Source organism: Pogona vitticeps, chromosome 2 (assembly GCF_051106095.1).
Source record: "Pogona vitticeps strain Pit_001003342236 chromosome 2, PviZW2.1, whole genome shotgun sequence".
Taxonomy (NCBI): Eukaryota; Metazoa; Chordata; class Lepidosauria; order Squamata; family Agamidae; genus Pogona; species Pogona vitticeps.
The window spans coordinates 157036803-157050973 of NC_135784.1; the positions used below are offsets into that span (position 1 = coordinate 157036803).

Consider the following 14171-nt stretch of genomic DNA (forward strand, 5'->3'; position numbering starts at 1 on the left):
TACATCATTATTTTTGTACTGGTTACTTGGAAGCACTTGTAAGTATTTCTGAACCCTTTCTGTTATGAATTGTTAGTCTGCTGCATTTGTTACTTAGGTTTCAATACTACACTCACCTATTTGAGAGTAAGTTCCACTGAACTCAGATGAGTTGACTACTGAGTAAACTTATATGGAACTGCATTAGTCAGCAAGTTTTTTTGTTTACGAACATTCTGCATTATTTTGACAATATGACTATTACAGCAAAACCGGTCCCGCATGTTTATTTGTCACACAAGACGCTGTAAAGTAGGCAAATGCTAGATTAGTTACATTGCCTGGTGACTTCACATGCCGGTAGCTACAACAGTGGGTACTGCTGAGGAGAGCCGCCATACTAAACAGGGTTGGCATGTATTCCTGTTATAGTGGCCCAAGTGGGCAGGAGCAGTTCTGAATACACAGCCAGCCTTTAGAAGTGAACGCATGAAACTGACCAGAGAGAAACCACCAAGAGGAGAAAAACATTCTTGTTTCACAGGGGGGAAATCAAGAGGCTCCAAAAAAATGGCCAAAGAGAGTTTAAGCTAAGCTAACCATATAGACTTGTGACAATCAAAGAAGTAGGAATGGTTAAAAAGTTTATGTCCTCTTTTTGGTTTGTCTACTTGAGTGGCCAATCAAATTCATAATGGCGTTTGATCCAGTGGCAAAAAGAAATATTGATTAATGTCATTCAGAACTCTGGTTGTGATTGTGCAGCTGGTGACCCCCAGCTTATACATGACTGTTCAGAAGTCATTCCCACTAAGCTTTATTGTCAAGAAAGTATGTCAACTTAGGTTTTTATAATATCAACTAATGATAAGAGGAAAATTTTTGAAATACATTAGATAATTGGTAAATTGTTTATATTCCTTAGGCCTTGTTACATTAAATAAAACTTTATTTAAAAAAAACTAGTGTAGGTATACTCTTTAGAAACAGAAAGAAAGCCTTTACAAACTATTTACATCTGGGACAAGCATGTTCACATCTGAAGGGGTTCCATTTTTAGGACTTGATTCATTATCAGAAGGATCAACTAATAGTCTTGGCTCAATGAGTGCATTCCAACTTGGAGTTATCTAAAAGAGAAAACAAGTGGTAAGACTCAACACATACATGGCAAGTGCAAAGAAATTTCAGTGACATTAAACAAGGGACAGGCAACTTCTGATGGGTTTGGAGGCCTATTTTTAATCTTGTTTTTTTACCCACAAACTAACATTTGTTTATTTATTTATTTATTTAAAATATTTTTTCCTGCCTTCCCCTTAAAAAAGGGACCCAAGGAGGCTTACATAATTAAAAACAATATTAAAAGCCAAAAACAGTAAATCATTCAAATGTTAAAGAATTAATAACATAATTTTTAAAATGCTATATAATGATATTAAAAGCCAGGTTTAAATATTAAAGAATAAAACTATATTAATATATCAGAACATTATATTAAAATTCAGTTTTTTGTATAGTATTTTAAACTTGTTAGCTTTGTATCATTTTAATCTTTGCAAGCCAGCTTGGGTCCCCTATGGGGAGAAAGGTAGCAAAGAGAGATAGATAACTAGACAGACAGATATTTTGTACAGCCTGCCAAAAAATGACCAATACAAAGAAACAAAAATGGAAGTAACCAGAAATTTGCTTCGAGTTTTGAATAATCCATATCTGTGGGTGTCCCAACACTCCAGGAGAGCACTGAACCTTTTTATTAAGATGACTTTGCTCTCTATGGTGGCTTCCCGGAAGATATTCAACTCATATTTTTTACCTGAGAAAGCCATTTTTGGCAGAGGGACCAGAGGGCTCAGGAGAGCACTTTGCCCACCCTTGCATTTAAACCTTTATATATACAGTGGTGCCTCGCACGAGTGCACCGTAGAATGACAAATCCGCACAACGGGGCCATTCTAGCGATCGCAAATGCGATCGCACACCGACGGCCCCTATGGCTCAAAATCGCAGAGCGAAGGTCGGTAAGCGGTTCGCTTACTGACCTTCGCTTTGCGACCCGCCAATCAGCTGTTCGGCGGCTTCAAAATGGCCGCTGGAAGCCCCAAAATGGCCACGCGCAGCGTTTTCGCGCCCTCGTTAAGCGAGGGGAGGGAGCGAAAATGGCTGCCGGCCGTCGGAGAAACATCGCTGTACGGTGAGTAAAGCTGCTACTGGAACACATTAAACTAAGTTTAATGCGTTCCAATGGCTTTTTTTGATCTGTACAGCGATGTTTTCACACAGCAAGGGTTAATCCGGAACGGATTAACCTTGCTGTGCAAGGCACCACTGTATATATGACAAAAACACTGCAAACACGCCTTTGTTTAAGAAAGGAGAGCTAACAATACCAATGGACAATATCGACATTTATAGGACAAATCAGCTTTTTCATTGTCAGTATCCAGGACTAAAAGCAGCAGGAAATCCAAAGCTAAAAAGCATAGACAAAATGTCAGCACTTCAATATATTCTTTTATGACTGTTTTGTATTTATTTTATATAAATAAATTATTTATGTGTAACCAACACATGAAACAATGGCCAAAATCCTATTGCTTAATTTAATACATTGCACTAGAGTAAGCCCACTGATTCAATGGTAATTTGGTGAGTTAACACATCCATAAAGGTAAAAGTTAAGGTTCCCCTTGACATTTAGTCAGTCATGTTCGACTCTAGGGGGCGGTGCTCATCCCCGTTTCCAAGCCATAGAGCCAGCGTTTGTCCGAAGACAGTTTCCGTTGTCACATGGCCAGTGCGACTTAGATTCAGAACGCTGTTTACCTTCCCATCGAGATGGTACACATCCATAGGTTCTAATAATTCAAGTGGGTCTAATTTAATTGTGACTGACAAACACAGTAAGTCACCAGTCAAGTAGACCCATTTGAATCAATTGAACTTATGGGGGAGTTGATTCAATGGCCTACTCTAATGCTACTCACTACACTAAGCAACAGGGTTTTGGCCAGGGTATACTCGTGAAAAATCAAAGTAGCCATATGACTTGAGTGTATAATTTTGTAGAAAGAAAAGTTTGGGTTGAGTACAAGTATATACTGTAACTATTAAAATAGGCAATTAGAATGACAGTTTGATTTGGTACCAAGGAGTTTCTTAAAACAACTACAGCACACATGGATAGCCTGTGGCCATGGGCCAGATCCTGTCTTAAACATCTGCTATGCTCTCCAGCTCATTGACTACCATCTGTGGGAAGTGGAGGAAGAGAACAGACAGCAATTTCTCTGCTGCTAACAGCTACAAGGGAGAAGTCACTTGCAGTAGAACAGCTCGGAGGTCAGAATGGTTTAAGTCTCTCTCCACCTTCACAGTGATCAAACAAACAAACTGCAGTTTCCCAGTAGCTAAGAGCAATCTAAAACTTTCCCCTTCCCCTGTTGACCCTACTGATGGATCTCAGCAAACAGCAAGAAAGTAGTTTCTGCTACTGGCTCTACCCAGTTCTTTTCCAGCCTTGAGGTATCTGAAAGTTTTTTCCTGAATGGAATGCACCCTCAGGCAAAAAGAGGATTCACTACCTCTGATCTAGTCCATAGATCACTGGCCAGAATCCTATTGGTGTTTGTGTATGTTTTGGGCAACTTGTTGCAGCTAACTTTTGTCTAACAAGGTGGAGAGTGCATTTGAATGTGTGTCTAGGCACCTCAGCATCTTGCCAATTTACTTCAATTAGCTGTGGCTACTTACACAAACCTCAGGTGAACACTAATAGAATTTTGGCCACTATAACAGAGGTGAGATTGGATCATGCTCTGCAAACATAGTAATAAATACCCTGTTTCCCTGAAAAAAAGACATAGTATGATTTTTCAGGATGCTCATAATATAAGCCCTACCTCAAAAATAAGCCCCAGTTAAGTGAAACCCTGCCCTCCACCATTGTGCAGCAACCAGAAGATGACATGACTGTTTTTGAATAAATGTAGATTGTTGTACATGAAAAAAATAAAATAAAACATCCCCTGAAAATAAGCCCTAATGTGTTTTTTGGAACAAAAATCAATATAAGACTCTGTCTTATTTTTGGAGAAACATGGAAAATAGTTTTCAGAAGGAAGTCTTGTACTGCTAAGTAATTTCAATAAAGTGCTATCATACCTTTTTATCTTGAGACACGGCATATTCGATTGTTTCAGCTCCATCTGCGGTCTGGTAAACCAGATCAAACTTCCCAGGCTCTTTTGCAACTATAAAAAGCCCACAATAAAATAAAAATCACCTCTGGAGTGCTTATAATGCCACTGCAACTTGTGAGGCAAGTCTACACAAATAACTTGCTCCTTAATCCAGAATTATGCAAAAAATTAATCATCCTAGCTTTAAATGAGAATTACATGCTGCTCTTCCTCACAAGAATCAAATATATTATCACGTTCGGCTATGACATTTATTTATTTAAAACATGTACCACCTGCCTTAATCACAAGCTTTCAGGGCAGGTTACAAAGCTGTATAGGGCAATTTAAAAAGATAAATTCTTTAAAGCAATTTAAGAGACATAAAAATTAGAACAATAAAACTACTGCATTACAAAAGCTGATCAGGCCAAAACCCCACAAAGGTTCTAACAAATATGTTCTGACTGGCATTGAAATGATGCCAACACTGGTCCTAGTCAAACCTGCAATGGGAGGGCATTCCACAGTTGAGGTGCTACAGCGCAGAAAGCCCCTGCCACCCACATCTCCACATAATGTACAGTTTTCCATGGTGAAACAGGGAGAGAGGGATGGCTCCCCAACAGCAAAACTCTTACCTGATGAAAAGGAAAGGATTTCCAGTTCTAGTTCTGTGTTAGCAGGATTCCAGCTGATAATTTTTCCTTCCTTACAAGATGGGGGGAAGGATTAAACACTTGTATTTACAAGACGTCAAGTAGAATTTAAGAACTTGGTCTGCACAGACATTTGTTTTTGTCGTCGTTTTCACTCTGGTTAACTATTTTCATAAGGCTATATAACCGGACAAATTACACAAGCCATGTTCACTTACACTCAATCAAGAAACAGAACCCAGGAGAGGGACAGGGACAGAGACAAGCTTGACTTACTAGAAAGGAAAGCAAGGAATCAAGATTAGCTCGAACACCAGTGGTGACCCTGTTGGAAAAACAGGCATTTCACTGCTGCTATGTGGGAAAAGCTGTTTTCTATTCCATGGCAACGGGCAATCTAATTTCATGGCCAGGCATCTCATAAAGAAGGACATGCATATGTGTATGCGTCTATCTATCTACAAACACACACACACAAATATGTTTGTGTGGGTATGTGCATGCACTCATGCAGTTTCCACTTTCCCAATTCTATATGTCCCTATACAATATATATTTTAATTCAATGCAATGGCACTTCCCAGACACCACAGAACTTGGTCAGTAGTATTTAGTCCTATAATCCAGGATCCCAGGATGCAATGCCAGTTGGTATTCTCCCAAAATGGCCATCTGGGATAAACATACACCCTAACTTCTTCACCTACTTTAATCTACATTTAATTATTCATCTGAGTTCTTTTGGAACAGTTGTGCAGACTGGACCCACGGGAAGAGTTGTGGATCAACTATGAACCACAGCTGGCAAAGTTTCCTGACCGCTCCTATTTGCAAGAGGTACAACTAGAAAAAAGGGACATGGTGGCACTGCGGGTTAAACTGCTGAAGCCTCTGTGCTGCAAGGTCAGAGGACCTGCAGTCGTAAGATCGAACTCACGCGATGGAGTCTCAGCTCCTGCCAACCTAGCAGTTTGAAAGCATGCAAATGCGAGTAGATAAATAGGTACCACCACGGTGGGAAGATAACGGTGTTCCGTGTCTAGTCGCGCTGGCCATGTGACCACAGAAGATTGTCTTTGGACAAAACGCTAGCTCTATGAGTTGGAAACGGAGATGAGCACCGTCCCCTAGAGTCGGACACGACTGGACAAATTGTCAAGGGAAACCTTTACCTTACAATTAGACAAATAATCTAGCATGTTGTCCAACTGTAGGCATACTTCTTTCTGTCGTTTGATTTACTCCCAACAAATCAGAGAAACAAAGGCAAAACTTTCATTTTGTTGGGTTTGAAGCAAACCACAGAAGAAGAAAATGTACACATGTATCTACCCTGTTCCTCTGAAAATAAGACCTAACCTGAAAATAAACCCTAGTAGGATTTTTCAGGATACCCGTAATATAAGCCCTACCCCAAGAATAAGCCCTAGTTAAGTGAACCCCGCCCTCCACCACTGTGCAGCAACCAGAAGATGACATGACTGTAAAATAAAACATCCTCTGAAAATAAGCTCTAATGTGTTTTTGGAGCAAAATTTAATATAAAACCCTGTCTTATTTTGGGGGAAACACAGTAGATAAAACACTAAACAGATCACAGGGCAAAACTCTGCTACTTATACAAGCAACTGTACCATGTCTGCCAGTGGCTGGGAAGACAGGCTTCTCATGCATTCCCGACTGTGCCATTCGAATTGGCTCAGTTCTTTTTATCTGGAGTGTAAGTAGCAGGTTTTTGTTCACTGGTTATGCTGTAGTTGGGACTAAACTAGATTTCGGCCAAAGACTCATGATTACCAGTTGACTATGTTAGGGCAAAATTAGAAAGACAATAAATGTTCATTTCCAATGGCATACATTCTAAGTCATTACAAAGACAAGTTTATTTAGGGTCAACGTTTAAAGGTGCTTTTTTGGCCTATGAGTAATCATGGGGTATTTGTATTTGTATCCCTGGGAAAACTGGACACACACACACCCCAAACCACTTACTGGTAACCACATGCAGCCGGTATAATTCTTGTCACAACAATCCAAGAAGCAGCCCAGCTGGCACTCCCCCCCGCCTCAGCCGACCACTCCAGCGAGGAGGCCGGATGAAGAGTTTCCCTGCTCAGCTCTTGAGCAGTTGCTTGTTGGGGGATGTGGGGAAGTGCTGTCTGGGCTGACTGGACTGACGCGATAATGACAACGGCTGTGCGCACGCAGCAAAGCAAGCAGTAAGTGGAGCTGATGGTTTGGGTGGGGGTGGATCCAGTTTTCCCAGACACCCGTGGTGCTGATATTTGCATTCATATTCCCAGGTATACAAATAAAAATATCCCATGTCTATCTATGAGCATATGGAGATGCAGATTAAAAAGACACAAAACAGGATTTATATAGGACTACACCTGCTTCCCTGCTCCAGACACACAACTCTTAGAAAACCTTTGCTTACATAATGTCAAGCATGCTGTAAACAACTGTGCAAAGCAGGCCAGTTTTACTACAGCTTTATGACAGACTGGTGGTGTGAGAAGGCTGACCCTGAAGTGTCGGGGTTTGCCTTTCTAATTTGAAATTTAAAAACCAATGACATACTGACTTACGTCTCTCTTTTCTAATTAGTATTAGCACTGGGAAATGGCAATATGGCAAACACCAATAAACACCAATTATAAGCATGTACCCTGAACATGGTAGTGATACCTTGTATCGATAGAGATATACACTACATACATTGCAGCAATACCTTATAATCCGATACTTCAGGAGTGTAATTATCAGTTAGTTCCAAAAGCTGTTGAAAGAGAAATCAGACACTAGGTGTATGGGCTTGCAATCTCAAAAGACATTCTCCTTTCACCTGTTTCTCCCCAATCTTGAAAAAAAAGCTCAGCAACCCAGGCTCATGACACTCTGCTTCTGCAATTCTAAACAGAATTCTGTGAGTTATTTCTATCTGAACTTGGCTGATCTAAAGAACTCAAGGAGATGGCAGCACAGATGACTCTTAACTATAGGTGTGGAATAGGAAGCCCTCCAGATGTTTTGGGACAATAATTATGATACCTTGTTATGGGGTATGATGGCCGAGGCAGACAGGCATTGCTGTCTAACAACATCTGGAAGGATACAGGTTTCCCCCATCCCTGCTCTAAAATATATACAGCTTTAGTAGGACAGAGGACCAATCCTAGGAAATATAAATAGGAGAAAGGGGAATTTCAAAATATAAACATGAATGGCCCGGGGAATAAAGATAATTTAAGCAGTTGTTCTGAAAAGAGGGTGAATTTCAGCTTGTCAGATTTTAGCAAAAAGGTTGCTTCTAATCAGGTTTCGGTGTAATAATGTACCCAAGTTCAATTCCCAACACGGCATTTTCTGTCAGACCTCAAGCTTGTGGGGAAACTCCTGGCACCAATCCGAGAGAAACACAACCCCCCCATCAGGAAGTCAATATTGGGATAATTTAATGGCATAAGATAGCAAGTAATCCTCAAGTGTTTTCCAAGGCTTTCCACTGGAAAATACCTGTTTCTGTCTAGGAATCATTCTGCTTTATTAGCCAGCCCATTGAGAAAAATGATAGTTTGGCCCTCAAACTCAATTAGTAACACAATACTAATGGCAAACCTTAACTCCTGAAAGGGAATCAAATACCACTCCAGTACTAATGCTATCAGCAGGAAGATCTTTCTATCTGCTTCTCCCTCTCCAACATCAGTTGTCATTCCCTGACTTGGTAAGAATTACCTATAAACAATTTTAAAATCTCTGTTTGGTACAGAATACAGACACAGATACAGAAATTAAAGCAGAAGCTTCTTCAATATTCGCTGGTATCAATCTGCTCTTGATCTTAAAAATATAACTTGGTTTCCTTTCAGCCAATGCTGAAATACGTGTCTTCATTTCCAATTAAGTATGTATTGTCTGCTCAAGTAATGAGCCTTGAAATTTGTATAATCTTTTCAGTATTTTTCAAATAATCGTATTTTGCACTTCATGTCTAACCCCCCCCCCCAAAATGATAACAGATGACTAGAAACAGTTTAATCCACCCAAGTACCCCTGTAAGCAAACAAATGACTTTTCAAAAGAGCTGGGAAGTCATTTTTTCAGAATACAGTGCCAAGATCTGCAATATAGTTCTGAGAAGCTCTAGGAACTGAATAATGATTCTTCATTTTTGAAGAATCACGTGCCTGGCAGGTTGGAGACTTGATACCCGACTCAAGCAAATGCTAGAGTACATTGTTTTGATCTACCCGCCCCATGCAAGAAAAATACACTAGCACAATCGACCATAACTCCTCCTGGTAATATAAATATTTTGTGTTCTGCTATAGTCATATAGCTGAAATGTGTTAAATATGTGTTTTAAGACTGCATACCTTAAAGGCAATTTTCTCTCCTACTTGTGGAGGAGCAGCAAGTAGAGGAAATTTGCTATAGTCCTTCTTTGGAGCCTCCAGTGGATTCTATAAAACAGTGATTAAAAGTAATGTAATTACAACAGGTTCTAGGAACATCGCTGATGTTATAAAAAGACGACATATCATAGAAGAAAAAAAAATGCAGAATCCAAGGTCAGCAAAAGAACTTCCATGTTCAGATGCATTCTATTATTATTTACACAATTTATTACTTCTTTTTCATATCAAGATAATCCACAAGGGACACGTAATGCTTAAAAAAACATGCTAAGTTCACACCATGTATAACAACTCTGTTAAAAAGCACTTTACAGAATGTGTTTAAACAAAAGCCTGGATGAAGAAGTCTCCAGTTGCTGCTGAAACCCTGCAAGATCTGGTGCTCAATATAACAGAGGAGGGGAGGGAATTTCACAGGGCGTTCTCATCTAGACGCACATTGTATCCTTGGCAGGAACAGCACTTTACAGGAAGACATCTTAATCCTCAAGCAGGTGAATAAAAGCAACTTGAACTTGGCTCTATAGTGTTTTGGCCGCCAGTGCAATGCTTTGGAACCATTACTGTATGTTCCCAGTTGCTGTTCCACTTGGCAGCTTAGATCCATCTTCTGGATCAACCTAAAAAGCAGCGCTAGTTGAGGCTACTACAGTAATCAAGTCTGAAGTCTGGATCACTGCACAGATTCTAGTCCTGTCCATTTGAAGTTAGAATACTAGCCAGAGGTAGAAATGTGCTTCAATTGACAGTAATCGTTCTTGTGGTTATGTGCCTTCAAGTCAGAACTGACTTACAGCAACACTAACAGGGCTTTTAAGGTAAATGAGACATTTAGTGAATGATTTTACCAGTTCCACACCCCCAGTGAGTGTCCATGGCTGAGCAGGGGTGTGAACTCAGGTCTCCTGAGTCCTAGTCCATTACTCTATCCTCTGCAACACAATGAGTGTCCATCAAATACTGTAGCCACTCCTTGAGAAAGAGTATAAAGCCAGAACATGCAACCTCCCTAATACTGGATGAGGAAACTGCTTAGCCACTGCCACCATCTTGTCTGCTTTCAGCTTAAGTTTACTGATGCTCGTCCAGTCCACCGCTGCATCCAGACACTGATCCAAACACTCTAATGTCTCTCCAGGAGTTAGAAAAACCAGCAGGGGACAGAAGGCCATCATGCTCTGCCTTCTCACTTCCAAATCAGGTCTGATGGGTAGCACCAAGAATTAGCAAAACTGCTTCCATCCCCCCTACGGATCACAAAGAGCTTTTCCAAGTTTTTTTTTTAAAGGTGCAGATGGTGTGTGTGATCACCATCACCAGCCTGATCTCTGGAAGCTGCCCTTGTCTTTTCTAGAGACATGTGTACACCCCGTGAAGGAAACAGAATGCTCCACAGGTAGACTTTTTTTACAGATAATTTAGGGGCTCAATCCTTTACTTTATACTAATTAGTTCTGTCAACAAATAAACTAGGGTCCTGCAAACAAAAACAAAGTCACTATCAGACTCACCTGGATAATGATTGAAGTGTTTGTTGCCGCTTCATTTAACTGTTGCTCTTTGTGATGCTGATCATTGTAATTATAATAAAAACTAGTATTTTCACCTCTCCCTCTTCCCCGACCCCTGACCAAACCACGACAGCCACGAACCCTGGGACCTTTCCAAAAGGGGCTTTCTCCTCTTCCACGCCCCCTTACACTGTCACTCAAACTTATGCTTGACCCACAAGTGGCAGCAGGCAGTTGTTGACCACCATCCCTCCCCAAGGGCTGACTGGCTACAATCTTGGGCTTTTTAATAGTGACAGTCCCAGATTCTGAACTATCAGAGTCTGAAGAGGAAGTACTAGGTTTGGTTTTTGAAGCTGGACTTGTCACTGGTGCTGCCACAATTCCTTTGTTATTATTTGGTCGTTTATTTTTCAAGTTGCTGCTCTTCTGCTCTTCCTCATCCCCGGAAGTAGAATGTGAATCCGAACTGGAGTACTGAACGTTGGCTTTTTTGCTGTTTGCTGATTTAAGAGAATTCTTGTCTTTTTGTTTGGCAGCAAGTTTAGCAGAAGAAACAGATGTTACAGAAGTAGCCAGTTGTGATTTGTTTATTTGCTGTGATGCCACCTTAGTTTTGTGGGAGTGCTTTTCTTTTGTAGCTACCAAATTATCATCACTGTCTGATGATGAAGTGGAGGATTCACTTGAGGTTCCACCTTTCTTTGTGCTTGACTGTGTTGTTGTGTTTTCTGCTGTGCTTCTCTGACTACAATTCAAAAGTGAAGTCTTTTTGACCTTTTGTGAAGAGTCCTTTGCTTTAACATTTCTTGCTTTCTTCTTCTTGTCACCATCTGTCTCCCGTTCTTTCTCTCTGTCAGTTTTTTTCCTGAGTTTCTTCAAATGAGACGTATCGTCATAGCTCTCGCTGTGTGCAATGCAATCTTTTTTGATCACTGCTTTTTTCCTTTTCCTCTGTGTTACAGAATCCACAACAGTTCTGGCATCCTCCTCCTGACTGGAAAAATGCTCAAAATTGTGTTTACTCTTCTTTCTTTTCCTATGTCCTTCCTCTTCACTTTCAGACTTTTGCCAGTGTTGTTTTTTTTGTTTCTTTGACACTTGGCTGAAACCATTGGTGAGTTGATCACAACTGTCTTCTCCAATAACCTCATCCAATTTGACACTGTCAAATGAACAAGGAAAAAAAGGTGAATATTACACCACGATTAAATGTTTTCACACTAAAATTACACAGTTTCAGTCATCCAGCCTTCAGAGATACAGTATAGGCAAATAAATCCTAATTACCTCAACAGGCCTGCTTGCTTCCAGCTTTGGTGTCTTACTTTCCAGTACCAGCCTTTATGCATGCTCACCGGAAAGTCTGTTCTAAAGGGTCCAGTGTATTCCTCACAATGTATTTAGGTTTGCAAATTAAAGAATTGAGTGTTAATATATTGCAATTGACAGCTTGATTTTCAGTATACTGGTTTTCAAGCCAGCCTTACTGGGTCAAGCCCATCTTACTTCAAACCAGGGCTTGCAGCTCTGCACACACTGGCGTTTCCTCTCAACTAGCCTAACCCTGTGTAGAGTTAGACCTGATGTCCCTTGGCTGGTCATGGGTTCATCCCCACCCCCTTTGTATAGAGTGGTGGCTGCAAGCTTAAGCCAAGAGGAGGTCGCCCTGCCGTGGACTCCCACCCCCCGCCCCGCCAGGCCCTCCGACGCTTCTTTTCTTACCGGAGAGCATCGTTGTCCCGCACCAGCCGAGCGCTCTCGGTGGGCGGAAGCAGCGCCCCGTCAAGGAAGAGGCTGAGTTTGGCGCGGCGGCTGAAGCCGAACTTATCCCGGATGAGGCTGATCAGGTCGGTGATGAGGCGCACTTGGCTGGGCTCTAGCAGCAGCCAGCACAGCCCGCACGCCGGACTGCCCGGGGGCGGATAGTCGAAAAGGAGCCGCAGCCGCACGGGAGACTCGCAGCCACTACCGGCCGCCGCCATCTTGGAAGTGGGGAGGGGGCAGCTGCTACGGCATGCTGCGGGGGACAAGCCAGGTCGTAAAGCGAAAAAGGCGGCGAACCGTCCGGGGTTGGTTCCTTTCCCGACTAGAGCCACCTTCTGGAATCCGGGTGGAAGCGCTCCGGTGGAGAAGGCGAAGAACGGGAGGCGGCGGAAAATGGGGAAAAAAAATATTGATGGTTACCTAAATGCCGAGCCATGTCTAGTTTAAAGCAGAATTTTAAGAAAGGCCGAGGTTCACTAAAGCGTTCGCATGTTCGTGCACGCTTTCTCAGCTTCTGTGGTTAGCCTGCAATAATTTGCCGTGAACAAGAACCGAAACATCTCTATTTTCGGGTGGTCTGCTTTTCACATATGAGGACTAGGCAGGAATTCAAGAGGGGCAGCTTTACTCGGAAACCGGCTTGTTTTTGTCTATTTTATTTTTTGCCCTGAGTGCGAATGACAGGACTTACTAGAGACGCATTGCGCCCCTGTCTAGTCTCTTATTTCACATAGAGTACAGCAGTTGAAATGCATGTAGTTATAGCATAGTTTCTGCTCACTAGCAACTCTTTGAACATGCAAAAATGAGGGTCTTCCTCACCTACTCTGCACATCTGTCTTGTATATTTACTACAACAACTTCTGGAAGTCGTTTGCTGAAAATACAGTACAAGTCTGTTTTTCTATCCCTGAAGGGGCCCCCATCAGATGCAGATTGGTAAAAGTAAAGACAAGCACAGTGCTGGAAAAGGATTCACAGTCCCTTGATGAAATGGCGCAGGAGCTCTGCTTTGATGTGAAAATTAAGTGCATTGCCATTATATACCTTATATTTTGGTCATCCTCCCCCACTTCTAAAATGGGTGTGTGGAGGTTAACTGGATGCAGTAATTTCAAATGAACGAGTATGATTTTAAAAAAAGTATAAGGGATCCTTCAATGTACAGATCATTGCATTTTTGAGTTTTGCATCTTTCCTTCCCCCTTAAACACGAGTGCAGGGCTTTGAGAGGGCTGTTATAATCAAAATGGTTTCTAGAGTAATAGCCCTGTTAATCTTGTGAAGTAAAACCAACAGTTTTTAAGGCACCTTCAAGATTTAACACATTTTATTATGGAACAAGCTTTGAATAATATCCACCAAAGCTTATGCTATAATTTTAAAAATGTCAACCTTTAAAAGGTCACAAGACGCTTGGTTGCTCAGACTGGAGGTGAGCTGAAATAAGCTAACTGTACTTCAAGTTGATCATACTCAAAATAAACTGTCGTAGAAGCTTTATGTTTTTACCTGGAATGTGGAATGTAGCCCTGAGTGTGTATGGCTGCTTTCTTTCAGAATTCTCTGTATCCAAGTCTGATGGATACAGTGGTTTAGGCATCTGGCTGCGGAGCCAGAGGTTGGGAGTTCGATTCCTCCCACTGT

At 41.5% G+C, this 14171-nt stretch overlaps 1 protein-coding gene across 1 annotated transcript; it reads right to left on the reverse strand.

The window, feature by feature from the left end:
* Positions 1-780: 780 nt before the first annotated feature.
* On the reverse strand, positions 781-12775 carry COIL (coilin). The gene is made up of 7 exons (XM_020783770.3): positions 12483-12775; positions 10758-11922; positions 9205-9291; positions 7557-7604; positions 4805-4874; positions 4147-4235; positions 781-1109 (listed from the first exon to the last, which is right to left on the reverse strand). Exons 1-7 carry the CDS (start codon positions 12740-12742, stop codon positions 981-983), a joined length of 1848 nt encoding a protein of 615 aa, XP_020639429.3. The 5' UTR covers positions 12743-12775; the 3' UTR covers positions 781-980.
* Between the last annotated feature and the right edge of the window lie 1396 nt (positions 12776-14171).

Excerpts from the sequence above, each read along its gene's own strand:
- COIL (XM_020783770.3), bottom strand. The coding sequence starts at position 12,742 with ATGGCGGCGGCCGGTAGTGGCTGCGAGTCTCCCGTGCGGCTGCGGCTC. Across the intron at positions 7,605-9,204 it reads GAGAGAAAATTGCCTTTAAG|CTTTTGGAACTAACTGATAA; the intron begins GTATGCAGTCTT and ends CTCTTTCAACAG. Across the intron at positions 4,875-7,556 it reads CTGAAGTATCGGATTATAAG|GAAGGAAAAATTATCAGCTG; the intron begins GTATTGCTGCAA and ends CCATCTTGTAAG.